Source organism: Pogona vitticeps, chromosome 1 (assembly GCF_051106095.1).
Source record: "Pogona vitticeps strain Pit_001003342236 chromosome 1, PviZW2.1, whole genome shotgun sequence".
Taxonomy (NCBI): domain Eukaryota; kingdom Metazoa; phylum Chordata; class Lepidosauria; order Squamata; family Agamidae; genus Pogona; species Pogona vitticeps.
Genome location: NC_135783.1, coordinates 126,235,461 through 126,256,580, shown reverse-complemented (window position 1 = coordinate 126,256,580; position 21,120 = coordinate 126,235,461). Strand labels below are relative to the sequence as shown.

General features: G+C 42.6%; 1 protein-coding gene across 2 annotated transcripts in view; it reads right to left on the bottom strand.

Moving 5' to 3' along the window:
* Positions 1-21,120, bottom strand: part of CSMD1 (CUB and Sushi multiple domains 1) — a 1,337,717-nt gene that overhangs the window by 472,504 nt on the left and 844,093 nt on the right. For both annotated transcript variants that reach the window (XM_078386602.1, XM_020797818.3), the window contains exon 6: positions 18,685-18,797. In XM_078386602.1, the coding sequence (XP_078242728.1) occupies positions 18,685-18,797 (113 nt within the window). The remainder of the gene's footprint in view (positions 1-18,684; positions 18,798-21,120) is intronic.

The window sequence follows — 21,120 nt, the reverse complement described above, 5'->3', positions numbered from 1 at the left end:
TTACACTCACTGCAGATGAAGAAATTAATAAAGAGGTGAGACACAATGAATGAATTAAGGTGACACCTCCAATTTGTGAAGGGAAGCAATGTGGGGTCCTAGCATCTAAACCAGGTCATAAAGTTGCAAAAAAATCTCATGAGTTACACCTTCCTGGCCAAGTACTTACTCGTGAGATTAATTCACTATACCACAGGCTGTCACTCTTGTGAGTCTATTGGGGGCCTTTCTAATCTATTCCACCTAGGGTGTTGATAATAAAGTACAGTGGGGTCTTGACTTAAGAACGGCTTGAGTTAAGAACATTTTGACTTAAGAACCACTCTCATAGGAAAATATTGACTTGACTTACATACTTAGATTTGAGTTAAGAACTGAAAAAACCCACGTGGGAGGCAGGGAAAGTGCAAAATGTGAACTTTCAGTTAACTGTTGGCCAGTGAAAAGGGTGCCTGTCTGCTTCCTCACTCCTCCCAGCGTTTAGAGAGTGGATTGGGAGACAGTCTTCAGGCTGCCTGGAACTGTACTGCCTGGACTGTATTTTCCCTGCCTTCCCTGAACCTTTCTTGACCTAAGAAAAAAAGAAACAAAATATCCCCCCTCTAGTGGTCGAAGGCGGAATAGCAGCTTCCCATTAGTTTCTATGGACGGAAAAGAGCAGATACGGATCAAATGGTTTTCAATGCATTCCTATGGGAAATGCAGATTTGACCTGAGAACTTTTTGACTTGAGAACCGCCTTCCAATACGGATTAAGTTCTCAAGTCAAGACCCCACTGTAGGTGTCGTAGGTGACCCCTATTCAGCCTTAGGCCCAGAAACCTCAGCTGCAAGCTTCAGAAAATACTAATCACCACATAGGTGCCTACAGATGTTTACCAACCCTGTTTTTTGCGCAAATTCACATAAGCATGCCAGTGGAGACCAAATATGAAATCATTTACCTGAAATCAAGGTTAGAACACACCCAAGGATTGACCCATAACCCATGTAGTAGAAACTCACCTGCACATTGAACAGCAAACAACAACAATAAGAGTGTACCATCATGTCAGTTCTGACTTACGGTGATCCATCCCAGAGTTTTCTGGGTATAGAGTACTCATGTGTTGTTGTTTCGTTGTTATGTGCCATCAAATTGCCTCCACCTTATGGCAACCCTATGAATGAGTGATCTTCAAAATGTCCTGTCCTCAACAATCCTGCTCAACCCTAAAATTCTTTAGGCTTCCACCTCATATTTTGTCTTCCTCTTTTCCTATTGTTCTCAGCCTTTCCCAGCATTTTCTTTTCTAGAGAAACTTGCTTTCTCATGATGTGCCTGAAGTATGTCAGTCTCAGTTCCATCACTTTTGCCTCCAGAGGTAGTTCAGGTTTAATTTGCCCTATGACATATTTGTTCATCTTTCTGGCAGAGCAGTGTATCCACAAAGCTGTCCTCCAGTATCCTAATTTAATTTACTTTCCTGTCAGCTTTCTTTACTATCCAGCTTTCGCATCTGTACGTAGTGATTGAGAATAGTGTGGATGAGCTTGGTGTGGTTCCAAGGTATGGTTTACCATTACAGTGGACCCTCTACTTTCAGAATTAATCCATATTGGAAGGGTGGCTGCAGGTCGAAGAGTCTGCAAGTCAAGTCTCCATTGACCTACAATGCATTGAAAACCGATTAATCCCGTAACCGGCCATTTTTGTTCCGTTTTTGTTCCATTTTGGTTTTTTTCTGGTCTGTAGGTCGATTCTCCGGCTGCAAGTCGAAGCTAAATTTTGTGGCCAGAGAAGTCTGTAACTCGAAAAGTCTGTAAGTCGAGCCGTCTGAAAGTCGAGGGTCCACTGTACCTTTTTCTAGGGGGGGTCTGGAACCATGTGGCATGTTAAGGCCGCAAAGGCTGGGTCTTCACCCACAAGGCACTCCTCCATGGCCATATCAATGTGACCAAACTAGCCTAAGGGGCTAAGAAACACCAGACCATAAATCCTTTCATCTCACCTAACTCAATATAAAGGAGACAAGACCCTCTCCCTAAAGTGGAAAAGAAAGAAAACTCCTAAGAATAGGGAGAGAAGATAGGTGACAGGATTCCTAAAGACAATGTAGGCACAGCACAGAGAACTCAACACTCTGTCTAATGAATGTTGGATAGCTCAGTGATTTAGGTATATGGCTCTGGAGCCAGAGGTTAGGAGTTTAAATACTCACTGCTTCCTTGACAAGGGCTTGACTCAAAAATCCATAGGGTTCCTTTCCAGCTCTGCAGTTCTAAAGTTATCATTTATCTGTCTAATATTAAACTATGACAGGATGACATCATGTTTCATCAGCATTCTTGCTTACACACTATAGAAAACTTAAGCTCTACCATCCTTCGAGTGCTATTGTAAGAAATAATTTAGGGAAGTTGTTTCCGGACACCCTTACACAGCTTTCTGTATTTGTCACTAACCTTCCTCCACCATTCTATGTTTCTACATCAGCGCATGCCCTCCTCCTCCACATGGATCATGCACAACACTCTGCATAAACTATATTGTATACATCAATCTTAGAGAGAAGGAAACATGACAGCAGCATTATCACAGTGACTAGAAAAGAGCTAATGTAGTTGCCAGATAGTGTTGTGGGCATACCCAGTGGGATTTTCTACTTTTTCCTCTTTTCACAGTAAGCCTTGTTGTTGCTGTTTAGCCATTTAGTTGTGTCCGTCTCTTTGTGACCCCATGGACCAGAGCACACCAGGTGCTTACACAGTAAGCCACCCGTTGCTATTCAATACATACTGGTCTTAGAAGACTAGTATACATGGTTTATCTGCCTGACAGCGGCTGATGGCACAGAATTATGAGTGGAATTCCAAGGTTTTGAGCAAACAAGGTTTTCTTTTACTGGCCTCTCTTTTCTGCTGCAATGCCTTTTGCCGAATTTAACAAAAATATGTGGAGTTGCCTATGAGGTTGCTACAAAAACTTCAACAGGTCCAGAATATGGCAGCCAGACTACTGAGTAGTGTGAAGAAAAGCCATCATCTCCCCCCCCCCAACTCAGGCCACTCTGCACTGACTACCTGTTCATTTCCGTGCCAGCTTCAAGGTGATGATGCTCACATACAAAGCCCTAAATGGTTTGGGACCTTGTTACCTGACAGAATGCTTCCTTCTGACGAGATCTGCCTGTTGTACATGATCTCCCCAGGCTGGACGATTAAGAATATTGACCCCAAAAGAGATCCAGAAAGAGAAGGCCAAAAATCAGGCATTCTCAGCAGTCACTGCCCGTCTTTGGGATATAGAATATAACTTTTATTGAAGAGGTCTTCAAACTGTTTCAAATACACCGTACACAATATGCAAAACCCCAAAGTTTCTCAGCCCATGAGTGAAAGGAAGGATTTCAAAATCACTAAATAATTTAGTGACTTTGAAATCCTTCCTTTCACTCATGGGCTGAGAAACTTTGGGGTTTTGCATATTGTGTATGGTGTATCTGAAACGTTCTGAATATGTATATATTTCTATCTTTGGAATAATCTCCTGCCAGATATTTGCCTGGACCCTTCACTGGGAATTTTTAATCACTGAAAACATGGCTTTTCAGTCAGGCCTTCCCAGACCTTATCACATTATAACACAGGGGCTGTTTCAGCATTTACATTATCAGTTCCGCCACCTTGTCTTTAAACTACATTAAATTATTTCTAGTTAATTTTATGTTATTTTCTGTATGTGTTTAATTTTGATTTTTATAGCTATTATGTTTACTGTTTTTAAGTTGCTGTTTATTACGTTATGTAACAATGTTGTAAGCTGCCCAGAGTGGGTAGTCAAACAAGTCAAACAAACAAACAAAATGTTATCTGATGAAACCCAGGAGTCTTCCTCCAATGAAAAGAAACTTTTGGAGGCTAGAGGTGGAGGTCTTTACATGAGCAGACTTCTCCTGTTCACTATCACGATGTGACCACAAAATTAGTCTATAGTCCTAAATAATCTCCAGCACTCTTAGGCTGGGAGAGGTTTGAATTTGGCACAGTTTCACCTAGTCCCGTATCAGCTCAGCTGGCTCTTGAACTACATCCCAAGTCAATTTCAATGGAGCATATTAAGGCTGAAGAAATTTTATAAGCCTTGGCAGAGCAATCTTGATAACAGTCCTTTCTTCTCCAAGAGCTGTGGAAGAAGACATGAATCATTCTTCTTTCTTCTATAGTTAAATTTCTGTAGAGGAGCTTGTTAGCTGAACAGGGAAAGTTATTCACTCAAAGATTTGGGTGGTAGCAGGCCCCTAATTTGGCCCTAAGACACCTGTATGTATCCATGACATCCACTCTTTTATGCTTTGTTTTTGAAAAGAATGTGGTCATATTCAAGTCCAAGATGTTCCTTAAGGATGTGATTACAGAGTAGGAAAAATGGGAATGGATCCACAGTGAAGTTTCACCTGGGAAGTTGGGTTTCCTTGGATGAATTTGCTTCAGCCAACCATAAAGGTGTCAGTAGAGAGAGAGAGAGGACGAAATCAGCCTTGTTTGCAGCGTAACAATTTGAGTCCTCTCCTCCCCAACACCTGCAGCCTGGGTCTGCTTGTTTTTTCTTCCTTTTCCACTCTGTCCCCCCTTTTTTGTTTTAAAGGCTTGCTGTCCTAATACTAGAACAGCTAGGTCAGTAGTCCCCAACCTTTTTAACACCACGGACCAGTTGGGGAAGGGGGGACACATGCATGAAGGGCCGCACACACTCATGAGCATGTGCAAAGGAATGGGGGCACTCAAGCAAGAGGCACGCACACTCATGCGCATGCACAAAGGGTGGGGGTGCTTGGGGACACTTGTGCACATGCGTAAAGGGGTGAGGGAGCTCGCACGGGCACTTGCATGCATGTGCAATGGGGCTGTGTGGGGGATGTGGGGGGGGGAGATCTGTCTCCATGGCCCGGTCTAGCCCAGGCCACAGACAGGCACTGGACTGCAGACTGGGGGTTGGGGACCCCTGAGCTAGGTTGACCATAGAGAGAGAAAAAGACAGAAATCGGTAGAAACACATGAAGAAGTTTTTCAATCAGCCTTGTTTCTAGCTGTGCTCTGTGTCTCCTGCAAACCTGGACAGATCCAGCAAAGCTACCTTAACAAGCTCAAAACGAGACTGATTGAAAACTTCACAGTCTCTTTCTGCTGAATACTCACTCTCTCCCACCTCCTTTGGTCGACTACTTGCCCTAGTGGTAGGACCGCCAAGCTTTAACAAGGAAGGAAGGAATGGAATGGAACAGGAAATAATGAAGGGAACAAGCAGACCCGGGCAGCAAGTGTGCGAGGAATCAAACAGCAGAGTTCCCTGCTGCCCTGCCTCTCTCTCTGCTGCTGCAGATGGGTGCAACAGCTGGAGACAGAAGGGCTACAGACCTCTCCACCACTAGACATTGAGGGCAAAAACAGTTTTCTACAGAAACAAAATGTAATTGGTTTGGGTTCTCAAGGCACTGTTAAATAAAGCATTGCAATTTCATTAAGCTAATAATTGCACTGAGCAGCCACTGCATCTATGCAAGGCTCTGAAAGGGGGCATTGAACGAAGTGACCGCAACATGTTCTTAATGGACGTGTCTAATTTTATGTTTAAAAATGATAAAAACCCTGAAACTATGCAAGATTTCATGCTGCCAATACTCACCGCAATACACAGTGAATTTGAAATTAAAAGGGCTTCACTGCCCTGCTGTGAATAACTCAATGATTTAAAAATTATAACATAGCCAAGAGAGAGGAGGAGAAAGAAAGAAATAGATTTTTTTTTAAAAAAAATATCCTGTTTATGTTAAGTAATCCCAAAAGGCAGGATTTATATTTTTAAAAAATGTATTAATGTACAAGGAAAATCTTCTTACTCAGATTTTCATTCTGTGGAAAAATGTTGTTTTGATTTCCCCCCCTTTGAAACCACATTGGAAAACAGTCAAGACTGAAGGAGCTCACCATACTACATCATTTTATATGGGCATTAAAATAATCATCTCATTTGTCTGGTTGCTGGGCTTGCTGATTGGCTAAACTACTCTGTAATAGTTTGAGGTCACACATGAGTTCCAAGCAGATCTCTAAAGATCTGTCTAAAATATTCTAAGCCATTCTTGACAGAAAACAGTGTTTAGTTTGTAGTCTAGCTGACCTACTTTAGCAAGCAAATAATATATTTCCAACATGTGCTCCTTCCTTCCTTCCTTCCTTCCTTCCTTCCTTCCTTCCTTCCTTCCTTCCTTCCTTCCTTCCTTCCTTCCTTCCTTTTAATAGAAAACAAAATATAACACAGCTACACAGAGAATCCTTAAAACATAAAGAACACAAAACCACACAACATAAAAACAACACAATAATACAAGGGCACTCCCACATACACCAGTATCATCTGGCAATATAATCAATTTTCCTTCTTAACCACAGCCTGTTCCTCTTATAAAACTGCACTAATTCTTGTGAAGGCACACAGCCCTTCCCCTTTTTAAATACAAACTTAGTAAAATCTCCCCATATATCAATGAAAATCTCCTCATGTGACTATCCTTTTTTAATTTTCATATTACACACTAATTTATCATTAATAGCTATATTCCAAACTTCTTTAGACCATTCCTCCAGTTGAAAATCATGCTTAACTTTCCAATTCTTTGCTACCATTAATCTTATAGCTGTTAAAACATTTGAAATTAGTTACCCAACTCCGTTGATCATTATCAAATATTGATAAAAGAGCTATATTGGGGCAAACCTCTATATTTAACTTTACTATTTCATTTATTTATTTCCCTAAAGACCAAACTCAAACATTTCAATATATTCTCACATTCCCAAAGCATATGGAAACAAGTGCCTACTTCCTGACATTCTCTCCAACAGAAATTTGAATATTTGGTATCCATATGATTTAGTTTCACCTGAGTTAAACACCATATACATATGAATTTATATCTTTTTTAAAAAAAAAAACACCCTTCAGTCTTATAGACCTAGTCTTTAAAATTATTTTATCACATATATTTATCCATTCCCATAATGCTTTAAGAACACCTTGTTGGTCCCCTACTTCCATTAATGTCTTTTAAACAGACATGGGGACAAATTTAAAAAAAACACGAATTGCAATACTTGTGAAATATTGCCGATTTGTGGGATAGTCATCCCTTCATATTCGTCATGTCTGGAGACCCCAACAAATATGAAGGGACAAATATTTACCCATGTTTATTTGTCCCTTTGTGCAAGCTGGCTGCGGGAACAGAAATGTGTATTTGCCTTCCCGCAGCCAGTCTGCTGGCCAATGTCCTGCTGATCAGCTGTTCAGTGGGACATTGTGTTTTAACAATGAATATTCATCAATTCATCACTAAAATTTGGTGCTTCGTCACTTCATTCATTCATCAACTTTGACTAATGACTAATCCTGATGAAGCACCATTTTTTTCGATTTGTCCCCATCTCTACTTATAAATTCTACTTGTTATCCCTTTCATTACTTTTTCCACCTATCTTGCCCTTCTGTACTACCATTTCTTCAAATCTTTTAAGATCCCAACATTTACCATTTCTTTTTTACCCTTCCTTCAATTGGATAAGATCAAGTCAGGATATTCTTTCTGATCGTACAACATGTGTTCCTTGCAGTATATTTGCAGCACAACATCACTTGCATCACCTCAAAATAGTAACCAACCAATGGGGAGAGAACACAGGTGTTCGATCTAAAGATGTGGCGTCCTACAGTGCATATGGAGGTCCTGCATAAGTGCTGAACTGATGGTTAAATCAGTACCCACACATGAAGATGTTGGCTATAATGTGCTTCCCTATTCATAGCAAACATTGCACCAAAGATTTATCACACCAGAGAAAAAGTATCTCAGTAACACAGGTACTGATTCTAAGTCAAGATTCAGTACAGAAAGGTTTGTGTACTGTTGTAAGAGGCAATTTGATAGCACACAACAAAGTATAAATGAGAATATGCAGTTTTATGCAGGTCAGTGTCTGCATCTGTCCTCCTTTTTGCTGATGCCTAACAGGCTACAGTACCTGAATTATCTCCCTCTTGTGCTCCCTACTGGTCACAAAGTGATTCCAAGCAAGGGAAAATTCCAGAAGCGAATTCCCTTTTCCATCAGTTAACCACTTCTCACCCAAATACAAAGCAACTGCCAGGGCTGTTTTTCAACAAGTGTGAATGGTAGTAAAAAGAAACGGGTATTCTGTAGACCTGACTTCTACCATTGGCGTTCTCAACATTCAGGCTGCCCTTTGGTATGTAAAGTCTGGCATGCTTTTTCATGGTGGCTCACAGACACCATTTTGTGCAGCAATACTGGGCTGTTTCCAGGCTTTTTCAGTCATGAGAACAGAATCACAATATCTCACATTCATAAACTGGGTTTGGGGTTTTTTAGAAGAATTAAATATTTCTTTATGTGCATATCACTTGAGATGAATGAAGACCACAACACACACAAGACCACTACGAGCTTATCAAAGTATAAACAGAGCTATGGAACAGGTTGGGTATTTACAGAATACGTAGTTGAAGTTCACACACGCATGCACGCACGCACATGCATGCGTGCACACACACACAAAAAACAGATAACAAGTTCATCATTTTTTCCACAAAAATATATTTTATCACATACTTTGTTTTCTTCTTCTGTGTGCATAATTCTGTGAAGATTTATTCCTGCAGCCTCAATTATATTCAGTGTTTGACTATGGGATTATATGTTTGTTAAAGCCTGAGTTATTCAAAGTAGTCAAACAAAGGAAGGCAATAATGTCTGGTGAATAATAATCAAAACATTTTATGTCCCTCTGACCTATTCTTTGTTATGTGGCCACGATTCATCAATATTAGAAAGTAAACATCTTGCAGTGAAAGATGTTTGCCATGCAGTACAAAGTAGTCTGTACTAATGGATGTGATTGAGGGGTAGGGAACCATTTTGAATCGGAAGTCTCTATATAAAGGCAACCATGATAAAAGGAACATGAAAGCAACAGCGCAAAATAATCCCAGCATCACAGACTCATATGAAACTCACCTATTTGTATTCAGCCCCTCTAAAGGACAAGCCCTTGGTGTTCTAGGATCACCAAAATTGATTATCCTGATCAAATGCTCCTGCTGGAACAATATTACTGTACATAGTTCTTCCAGTATATTACACTATTCCCTTCCCACTTTCCCTCTCTATATAGGTTCAAAGACAAATTATGCCTTCTGTAAAGTGGAAAGCCACAGTGACAGCTGAATGTGACCTTGGTCATGGATGCTTCTCTGTGGGTGGGTAAGTGGGTGGGCAGGTGTACAAGAAGAGGTACACAGTTGAAAATGATCTCAAATGAAGCCGTTTTATCTTGACTGGCCAGTACCAAACAAAAGCTGAAACTTCTGTCTCCAGAGCAACCAATAATAGGTATCATTTCACTTTCAATTAGCTTGAGGGCCTCTGCAAGGTGGGAAGCAACAGTGAGTGAAAGCTAAATTCTCAAGATTAAATCTTTCACTGATACAGATAGCCTACAACAGCAAAGTCACAACGGACTTTAATCTCTTTTAATCAATCTTTCAAACGTCTGAAACTGAATTAATCCTGCACGGCCTTTTTTGATCAGATTGCTTCCTTGAGATCATTAGTTTTGTAATTTGTTATGATATGCTTGTTCTCCCATACAAGTAATCATGTTTAATCCAACAAACAGATTGAACAAAGAATTGCAACCCATACAAAAGGAGGCTGCATGGTAGGAAATTTTTCAGATTCAAGTCATTTATTAGTTTGTTTTCATTTATAAATTACCATGGTTGCAGTCTGGCACATAGGCTGATTCAATCTCACCGAATTTAATAAGCTTTTAAAACTAGGGATGTGCATCTTGCAGTCCCTCACCCTCAGAGAGAGAAAAAATCCTCTTTCTCCATAGAATGAGATTTTTCTACACGAGATCCTCCTGCCTTCCTCCAAGTAATCTGGTAGGACATCTGATGGGGTTCCTTAAGGTTTGTACGATGATTTCCCCCCCTGGAAATAATACTGACCACTACTGAACTTAAAATTCCTGCAGAGAACAGCATCCTTCCTATTTAGAAATGAGGCAGAAAGGGCAGAAGGAATACCAGGTGGCACAGGATCACTACACTTTCCACAAAGAATGACATCTTTCCTGGAGAGGATTCATCGGAAAGGGCATCAAGCTGTGCAGGACTCAGCAACTTTTTGCACAGAACAATGAGATCAGGATTAGACATGGGGACGAAAATAAAAATGAATCAGGGATATTCAACAAATATTCCTGATTCGTCAGATACTTGTTGTGTGTTCTTGGGGTTTAGAGACACCCCCCCCCCACGAATAGGAAGCAATGAATATAACCCTTTTATATTTGTCCCTTTGTTCCTTATCTACGTATGCCCCATGGATCAGCTGTTCCTCAGAGAGGGATTTTTCCTTCGGCCACCTTGCTAAAGCCTGCCCAAAGGGAATCCCATCCCTGGGGGTGGGGGATGCCTTATGTCAGGCTTTCCCTTTATCAAGAGAGGGAAAGGGATCGAAGCGATCCCCCAGCTCCAGAGCCTTGGCAAATACAGCAGGGGTAGGCGATGGATTGTGTTGTGCTTTCACTCTCTTTCTATGCCCCACAGCTATCAAAGTGGCATAGGAACAAAGTGGCATAGAAACGGCTGTGGGTGGTGAGGTTTTTTTTAAAAAAGATAGCCCCAGGGGCTGTCTTTTAAAAAATGACCTGATGAACTGATGAACTGATTAGTGGTTTGTCGGGCCACTGGGAGGTAATTTGTGGTTCATGGGTCACCAAGTTGGATGACTAATGAACCAAGACGCAGCCCCATTTTGGCACTTCGTCCCCATCTCTAATCAGGATCTCATTTTTGTGGAAAGCCAAGAAATCTTGCTGCTGCAAGAAGTCTTACCATGGGAAAATTTGGAAAAATCATTAAGAGAGGAAATTTCCTAAGTACAGTGGTGCCCCGTATAGCGACGTTAATCCGTTCCAGGATTAACATCGCTATACGGAAACATCGTAAAGTGAAATAAAAAAGCCCATTGAAACGCATTAAAACCCGGTTAATGCGTTCCAATGGACTAAAAACTGGCAGGGACAGGGTGGGTGGGGGATCCCGAAGGCTTCCAGGAAAAAGCCTGGAAGCCTTCGGGACCCCTCCACCCTGTCCCTGCCGCCCCGCGCTGCCTTCCCTAGCCGAGATCAGACTCCCAGGAGCCCGATCCAGGCTGGAGAAAGCGGCGGGGGTGGCTGCCAGCGAAGGGGACAGGGTGGGTGGGGAGACCCGTCCACCCTGTCCCCGCCGCCCCGCACTGCCTTCCCTAGCCGAGATCAGACTCCCAGGAGCCTAATCCAGGCTGGAGAAAGCGGCGGGGGTGGATGCCAGCGATGGGGACAGGGTGGGTGGGGAGACCCATCCACCCTGTCCCCGCCGCCCCGCGCTGCCGAGCCCAGGATGCCTGACAGGCATCCGATCTCCCCACCTTCCCCCCGCGGCTTGGATCGGACCCACGGGGGCTAGCCCTGCCATGGCTGGACTCTTGGGAGTCCAGCCATGGCAGGGCTAGCCCCCCGCAGGTCCGATCCAAGCTGCGGGGGGAGGGTGGGAGAGCGGGGGGATCCGGATGCCTTTCAGGCATCCCAGACTCAGATCCCACCCGCCGCCGGTTACCCAAGGCTGAGTAACCGGCGGCAGGTGGGATCCGAACCCCGGATGCCTGGCAGGCATCCGATCTCCCCACCTTCCCCCCGTGGCTTGGATTGGACCCGCGGGGGCTAGCCCTGCCATAGGCAACTGCCAAGGCTTGGATCCGAGCCTCGGCAGTTGCCGAAGAGCCCGGCCATGCCTTCCACCCACCCCCCGCGGCTTGGATCCAAGTCGCGGGGAGAGGATCGGAGGCATGGATGGGGTCTTCGGCAGCCGCCGAGGCTTGGATCCGAGCCTCGGCAGTTGCCGAAGAGCCCGGCCATGCCTTCCAAACCCCCCCCCCCCCCGCAGCTTGGATCCAAGCCGTGGGGAGAGGATCGGAGGCATAGCTGGACTTCAGCCGGCTAAGAGGCCGGCGATCAGGCAGGAGGAGGTGGAAAGATTCCCCCACCACCTCCTGCCCGATCGCCGGCCTCTTAGCCGGCTGAAAACCCGGTGTTCACTCGGAAGGGGTTGGGGGAAACTTCCAACCTCCTCCTGCCCGATCGCTGGCCTCTTAGCCGGCTGAAGTCCGGCTATGCTTCCAACCCTCCCCCCACGGCTGGGATCCAAGCCGTGGGGAGAGGATCGGAGGCATGGATGGGCTCTTCGGTAGCCGCCGAGGCTTGGATCCAAGCCTCGGCAGTTGCCAAAGAGCCCAGCCATGCCTTCCACCACCACCCCCGCAGCTTGGATCCCACCTGCGGCCGACTACCCCAGGCATGGTCGGACTCCTGACAGTCCGACCATGGCCGGGGAAGCTGACCGCGGGGAAGGGGAATCCCGGCGGTGGCCTCTGAAGGACCCTTCAGAAGGGTCCTTCCTAGGCCACCGCAGGCATTTTCCCCCAGCTGAGCTGCGGGAGCGCTCCTTGGGAGGCTCCCGTCGCTCAGCTGGGGGAAAATGGTGCCTATGGGGAAAACATCGCAAAGCGATTTTTCCCCATAGGCAACATCGGTATGCGATCACTTTTCTGATCGCAAAATCCGCATCGGTATGCGGATTTGTCGTTAAACGGGGCACTCGTTATACGAGGCACCACTGTACTCATGTCCCTAACATAAACTACTTACTGAATAGGGATATCAGCAGGGAGTGTCAACAGTTCAGCTGACTAAACACATAAACGAACAACTAAATCACACTCATGTGGACAAAAGGTAGTCAACACTCACCCATGAGACTCTTTTTTTCTTTTTTTCTGTTTGTCATTGATTAATATGCATCATTATTTATAGAAATCATCTTGAATTGTAGCTTGTGTGTGTATAGGCTTGCTGACACATTAAGGCCACTTTGTATGCTGTAGTATGTGAATCACCATGTCTGTGGAAGACCTCTGAAGATGGTCAGTACAAGAAGGATAATATGAAGGACGTCTGCAAATATCTCTTAGCTTCTCAGAGAAATAAAAAGCTGCCACCAAGAGAAAGTTGAATTACCTAAAAACCCACTCTGGGAACATTTTTGTCTCCCTCTTTAATCCAACCTCTTCCCTCAGAGATTTGGGAGGACGCATAAGCAAATGGGAGTGTCTAAGTTTAAATCTGGAGATGGATCCAAATTGATCCAAGCCACTTCTGAATTTGTGGGTAAATTCTGTAGTTTATTTCTGAGTTAAACGGCCACAAACCGCAGGTGGCTGATTTTTTCTATAGACCACACAGTACAGGGATCCATAAACTGTAGGAAGTAAGACAGCACCAGTCAAGCAAGGAGATGTCAGAACGTTTACATCCCATGTCACTGCTGCTGAACGGAGAAGGTGGAAGAGCGACTCTCCATGTATACTGTTCAAGCCTAAGGCTTGCTTCCTTCGTGCCATTTTGGTCAAGATCATACAGTTACAACAGACAACTAGAGTTCTAGGATTATGTGAGGCAGCCATTATGAACTCTGAGACCAGTGTAAACATGTAAGTTATTTAAACAGTGTGGAGGATAAAATGCTAGAAGTGAGGAGTCAGCTAAACAACTTCACACAGATGGAATGCTTATGACTTACAGATGGTCTCTTTCTCTCTCATTCCCTCTCTGTCTCACACACACACATACACAGAGCAGTAGGAAAGTATATAGGTTTTCTGAAGCATACCATATTACAAATTTCATGTGTCCAACAAAAATATTCCCTTGTTTTCTTTCAAACATAATTGTAAGTGTTCATCAGGCATGGAGTAAAAATCAACAAACATCAATCAACAAATTGATTTTTTGATAAATATTCTTGTAGATATATACAAAAAGTGACACTGTCAGTACTTATGTTTCTTAACAAAACAGTTACTTCTACTATAAAGAACGGTTCAATAGTGAATTGTGTACTTTTCTGTAGTACTATATAGGTAAAGAGAAAGATTTCTGTATGATAAATACTGAATACTGGAAGGTCTCTTCTCTTAAAGTAATGGATAAATATAGAGCTGATTATGAACAAAGAAGGCAGAGATCATTTAAGAAGTTCTCTCCTGATTATTTCTTATTTGTATTTCTCTGTTCACATGCAACCCCAATGCTCCAGCAACCCCAGACATCCTTGTCAGGTAATAATCAGTCAAACCTTGATAGTTACTCATAGCTGCCCATGGCTACAGGTGGTTGGATATAACTCAAGTAAATGCTATATTGCAGGGGTCCCCAAATCCCGGTCCACGGACCAGTCCCTATCCATGGACTTGCCAGGACGGGGCTGTGGAGACAAATCTCCTCCGCCCACCACCCATGTGTAGATGCATGCACGCCCCTCCCACATACACACAGCGCCTCCCATGGCCCCACGCATGCACGGCCCCTCCCATACACGCATGAACGGACACACACATGGCCCCTTCCACAGACGCATAGCCTCCCCCCCGCACCCTAAACTGGTCCGTGGAGGCAAAACGGTTGGGGATCGCTGCTACATGGCATTGACTACGGCAATGCAGGAGTCAATGTAGGAGTCTTTACTGCATTGCATTCATTTGGATATGAATATCAGGCAAAATCCAAAGAAATAAAACAAAACAAAGGAAAATAATACAACTACAGTGGTGCCTTGCTTAACGAGCGCACCGTATAACGAAGACGATTGGGGCGTCCGGACGCGGACGACCCGAAATGCCCCCTGCAGCGTTTTCGCGACCTCGGTAAGCAAGGGGAGGGCGCGAAAACACTGACAGGGGGCCATTTCGAGTCATCCGGCGGCCATTTTGGAGCTGCCGAACAGCTGTTTGGCGGCTCCAAAATGGCCGCCGGACCAGCAAAAACATCGCTGGAGGGGTAAGTTTTGGTGCCTATTGGAACACATTAAACTAAGTTTAATGCGTTCCAATAGGCTTTTCCTGCCCCGTACAGCGATGTTTTCGCATAGCACCACTGTATTATATTTTAATGTGAGCTTTCATGGGCACATTTTAGTTAGTCTTTAGTTAGTCAGTCTTTAAGATGCTACATGTTTTTGTCTTGTTTTGTTTTGTTTTGTTTCTTTGGATTTTGTCTGATAAGCTTGCACAAACTAACACAGCTACCTCTTCCATAACTATAAATATGGATTTGAAATTTCCCTGAGATAAATTCTACAAAATGTGTCTCTTCTTCCTTTAAACATCCCTTCCAAAATAAGTAACATTATTTAAAAGTGGGCACTATATCTTTTGCTGCTGTGGTGGCAGAATGTAACAATTCAGATCCAGCTTTCATGAGCATACTATTGAATAAATAATGTTAACATTTCTACATTATAACATGGATCCGAAATATACACATCCATGTAGCATTTCAGTTATGGAAGAACAAAAAGACTGGTCTTCTTGAATCTTACATGCTGTATGATACTCCCTTTTTCAATGTGAATTCTTTCTAAAGAACCATGTGCTTCTGCCATCAGAATTAATGTACGTGCTCAAATGCAGCTTCACGTTGCAGTGTATGGATACAAAAACACCTCATTGCTTGCAAATGAAAAGGGAGAACCATTTTTGACCAATTCATTCAAACACTCACAAATTCTTGAACTTCTTCCAAATATTAATGCAAAGTTCTTTCTTTGTTTGTTTATACCCCACCTTTCTCCTTAAAAAGGACCAAGGCAGCATGCATCATTAACAGAAAATATTTAAAGCTAAAAACAATGACGATACAAAGGCAGCTCACATAATCAAAAGGCAATATTAAAATATTAAAATACTGTACAAATGTGGTTGTGGTATTTTCTCCGTGCATTGTCAGTGCATTTTTTCCTGTTGGATGGAGGGAGACGAAATAATACATGTAGCATTTTCTATTGGTTGGTTCCCCCCTCAAACAACAAACGAGTTAAAATGCTAGTCCTTCTAGCATTTACTCTCTTCCATGTATATTCCTTGTAGTGTGATTTTTCCCTGCCTCCATCCCAGTTCCTGAGGTATGTATCTATGAAACAATCTACTTCTGGGACGGAAAATGTAGGGAATACATACTATTCTTAATGTCCAGCTTGACAACTCCAGGCAAGAAATGGAAAACATGGTCAGTCAGGCCCTGCAACATCCTTCTGCAGCCAGAGATTTCCAGGGATGATGGTGGCTGTGTTAGTCTGTTGCAGTAAAAACAACAAAGGATACTGTGGCCCCTAAAGATCAACAGCTATTATTTGGCACAAGTGTTCATAGATTTTAACCCAAGCAGTCCAGGTGAAGAAGAGAGATGCATCAGAAAATATGGGCTATAGTCCACAAAACTTTGTGCCAAATCTTTAAGGTACTTTGTTGGTCTTCTCCTGAGGCAGAGCTCTCAAGATATTCTGGACCCTCTCTCCCATAAATCCTGAACATTCATTTATGCTAGTGCACATTGCTGAAGATGTAGACAAAATCTTCTGGAGGGCACCAAATTAGGAAGTACTAGCCTGGAGGATACCCACTGTTCTTGCTACTTCCTACTCACCAAGATAAGCACTTTTGCTGGTATGTTTTAAAACACTATTAATACAATTTTATTAGTTTTTGAACCTGCCACAGAAAATTTAAATCAGGCTGTTTCAAAGTATAAAGGTAAAGGTCCCCTTGATATTTAGTCCAGACATTTCCGACTCTAGGGAGCGGTGCTCATCCCCATTTTCAAGGCATAGAGCCAGCATTTGTCCGAAGACAGTTTCCGTGGTCACGTGGCCATGCGACTAGACACGGAATGCCGTTACCTTCCCACCATGGTTGTGCCTATTTATCTACTCACATTTTTACATGCTTTTGAACTGCTAGGTTGGCAGGAGCTGGGACAAAGCGACAGGAGCTCACTCCGTCGCATGGATTCGATCTTACCACTGCTGGTCTTCTGACCTTGCAGCCCAGAGGCTTCTGCGGTTTAACCCACAGCGCCACCATGTCCCTTTCAAAGTATAGCAGGGACTAACAACGAAAATGATGAGTAATCAACACCCAACTTCTTTACATGTAAATAATGCCTAATAGAAAGGCATCAGGATAAATACTGGCAGTATATTATTGCAGAAGGGAAATGACTAAGGCCCTGGTCACAAGAGGGAAATGTTCTGTAGTTATCCACCAGTTATACCGTCAAGCTTTTTTCTGGTCTCACAATGCAGAGTCAAGAGCGATACATTTTCCCTGCCAGCAGTGTAACTACGATTTATTTTCCATTCCCTGGGAGGATTGTGTTATTTTATACTTCTGTTGTACCAATGCATTCCTTACCAGGTTTGTCTGTGTGCACAACCCACCCTGCTTCTTTTCTGAGGCAAAGGCTATAAGGTTGCCACCATTACTGTGGCTAACATTCCCCCCCATCCTTTCCAGTACATCGATACATTGCTAAAAGTACATTACAGATTGGATTTTTTCAAAAAAAACCCCATATTATTGATACATTGAGCTGATGGTGGTCATTATTACTGGCTACACAGAAAGAAAAAAAACATTTTACAGTCACTCCTTCTTAACTGCCGAAGTGTTTGTGTGTATAGGCCGCGCAGACTCTGCCTTTTTTGTATTTGTGGCCCTGTAAATTGATAACGAGGTGAACTTATGCCTAAGTTTTTAGATGAATGATTCCCATGTGGCTTGACTTCCGTGTTCCAGTGGATATACAGTGACATACAGTGGTCCCATGCGCTTTGTGCACAATGCATTTCTGCAGGATTAACCAGAGCAATGGAGGACACTTCTCAAAACAGAAAACCCCTTAGACTTATATTGCTATATCGATTAAGTGAATAATATATTTTTTAAAAAAAAATACTGAGGGCGTAAATGGACCATGCAAGAGAGAGAAAATAAACTGACAACATTGTGTAGCGGCCATATTGATTTAAATTGGAGAAAATAGACTGCTGCTACTAAAAGTGTTTGGGATGTTCATACCAGTATATATATATATCACATGACCACACTCTAATACAACAGAGATATGGAAAGCACTGGAAGAACTATTCATTCATTCATTCATTCATTCATTCATTCATTCATTCATTTATTTATTTATTTATTTATTTATTTATTCATTCATTCATTCATTCATTCATTCATTCATTCCAGTTCAATCGTATGTCCCTGACACTCTGCAAGAATCTCCGGGCGGCTTTCCAACATCAATTAAAAGAATTAAATTAAAACCAACACACTAAAAAACCAATACAGTTGAAACAAAAACAATCTACAAAAACCATCTAGGTCCATGACAATCAATTAAAATTAAAACTACAGAACCTTTTCCTCATATGATCAGGGTTTAAGTGTGCAAATGAAATAACTCTAAAAGAAATACGGTGGCAATGGTGGGGTTTTTAACCAGATAAAGATTGGATTAAGTGTTTTTGAGTGGCCATAGCCATTATTCCAACTTGAAAAAGACCTGATTCTCATCTGTTTATTCCTCAAATAGTTAAAGAAAGTGTTTCCACTGCCATCATGTCTTTCAACTGTTTTGCACAAATAGATTTTAACCACTGTTAAGTTTCTGTGTAATTCTTACCTTGGAACTGGGCATTAAATCCTTTCCGTCTATGATTACTGTCAGAAGTGAAATGGAGCCGCAACCAATTTTTACTGCTGATAACAGGAGAAGGCAGATTCATGCCAGTCAACCTGTGGGGGGCAGGAAATGGAGTCATTTAGAAAAAAAATATTGAAGTAAAAATTCATTAGTCTTATCACTCCAGTACAATATTTTTTTTAAAATAGATAGGACATACTTAAAAGTATAAAATTAAATTCAAAGTTCTAGACATATCTTTAATTCTTGTATCTGTTAATTGATTCTGACACTTTTCCTATTTTTTTTTTAATTTTCTTAACTGTGAATTAATTATATCACAATTGTAAAACATTCCCTTATGTACCACAAGATGAGTTGTCCAGGACCTTTTCAAACAGCAGAATTTCACCCACCAGTTCATCAGATATCATAGTACAACCTTGTCCAAGAAAATACATTCTTGCTCCTTCTGTTGAGCCTTTGAACATGATGCTGCTTGTACTACGAAACAGTTGATAAACCAGCTTTGGTTGTAAGCTAGACCTTTTTTTCTTATTCTGATTAAATACCACATATACAGATAAAATCTCTGTGCCTAATGAAATCAAGTGCTTTCCAGCAGCATAAACCTATGGCATGTATTTTCCACAACACTTGTAGAAAATAAAAATTCACAGTATACTCAGGCATTGTCTAATCCAGTGTCACTGGTGAGTAACATACAGTAGTGAGAAAAAGTAGCCCTGCTCCCTGTTTTCACTATTGACACAGAAACAGGTCTGAAAAATCAGAGTTTCTTGCTTGACTTGAGGCTCTGGAGGTGAGAAAGAGCCCAGATTTTTCAGGATTCCAGCTTGCAGAAACAGGAGCCCCTCCTTTTCAGGTGTAATGTTACTTGTGAACAAAAAAAAAAGCAGTCAAGGGAGAGCACAGGGGTAGGAGCTTTCCTATAACCATGTCTGAGGGCTCAAGGAGAGCCACAACTAACACGACCATGGGCTGAGAAGAGTGTGTCCACTCATACTGTGGAAACCAGATTTATGGAGCATAGAAAGAAGGTTTTAATTTCAATGCAATCATCATCATCACATGTTGAATCAAAGGAAATTGTATCAAATACATGAGGCACACCCATCAAACATATATTTGGATAAAACATATTCTTAGAACAACCAGCAAGATCAAAAATGGTAGGATACAGCTGAAGAGCGAGGATAAAAATATGACAATTAGCAATATTTGTCTATGGACACTGTGTCCTTCGAGCTGAGAAAAACCACACTGTGTTATTCCAGCTGATACAGAAACACTAATAAGGCTATCATAGGTATGCTGTCAACTTGAACAGCTGAATCTGCTGACTAGTACAGTACATTGATGTTATTTCCATCAAATGCTAATCATAATTCATTTTCTTCAATCATTTAATTTTTTTAAAAAAAATTATCCTTTAGTCACAGTGCACTGTGAAATGGATGGCCACCTATAGTCTATTTCAAAGGTTCATTAGTCCATTTCACTTCTATACCAACTCTAATGACCAAAAGTAAATTACAAACTGATGCTCTCTGCTGGTTCTTTTTTCCTACTTCAAGGCTACACCCTCATACTTGGTTTACTGGAGAGGACAAATTGGACCAATCTGGCAAGTCAGGCCACAATGAGGCACTTGTTGCCTCAGGGCCTTCTAGGGAGGCGAAGGGTCCTCACACTTGCCCCTCCGTGGAATGATTGGAGGGCACAGATCTTGAGAGAAGCTGCATCTCATGAGGTTCTCTCCCTCCTGGCTGGTGCTTTGTAAAGATCAGACAGCGTGGATTGGACTCTTTCCAACACGACAGAAAGCACAGGAGGTTCGTGCTACCTGTTTTGGAGAATCACTCTGCTTTTCTGTGGCTTGATCTTCATGTACTCTCCGCTCTAGAACTGGTACATAGCCAGGGATTTAAGAGACTCGGAGATGTAAGGATGTATGGTTTACTTCCCTGCATCTGCTGGGGGTAAGACTTCCAGTTAACTCATTGTGTGTTACTCCTCATTGCATCTGTGCATTCCTCTCCAACCCCCCCTTCCTATTTAAAACAGAAACAAAGGGGGAGGGAGGAAGAGAAGGGAAGAGAAAGCCCCCTCCCTTCTATAACCCTTAAAGCAGTGGTCCCCAACCTTGGGCCTCCAGATGTTCTTGGACTACAGCTCCCAGAAGACTTCACACCACCTCTGCTGGCCAGGATTTCTGGCAGTTGAAGTCCAAGAACATCTGGAGGCCCAAGGTTGGAGACCACTGCCTTAAAGGCTTTGCTTGCCTGGCCAGATTGGGATGCCTCCTTTATCTCCCTCTTCACTTTACTGACTGAAATCCCATTCTTCATCCCCTCCACAACTTCCCTTTTTCTGTAGCAACTGCTTAAGTCCCCCAGGAAGGGAGTCCAAGCT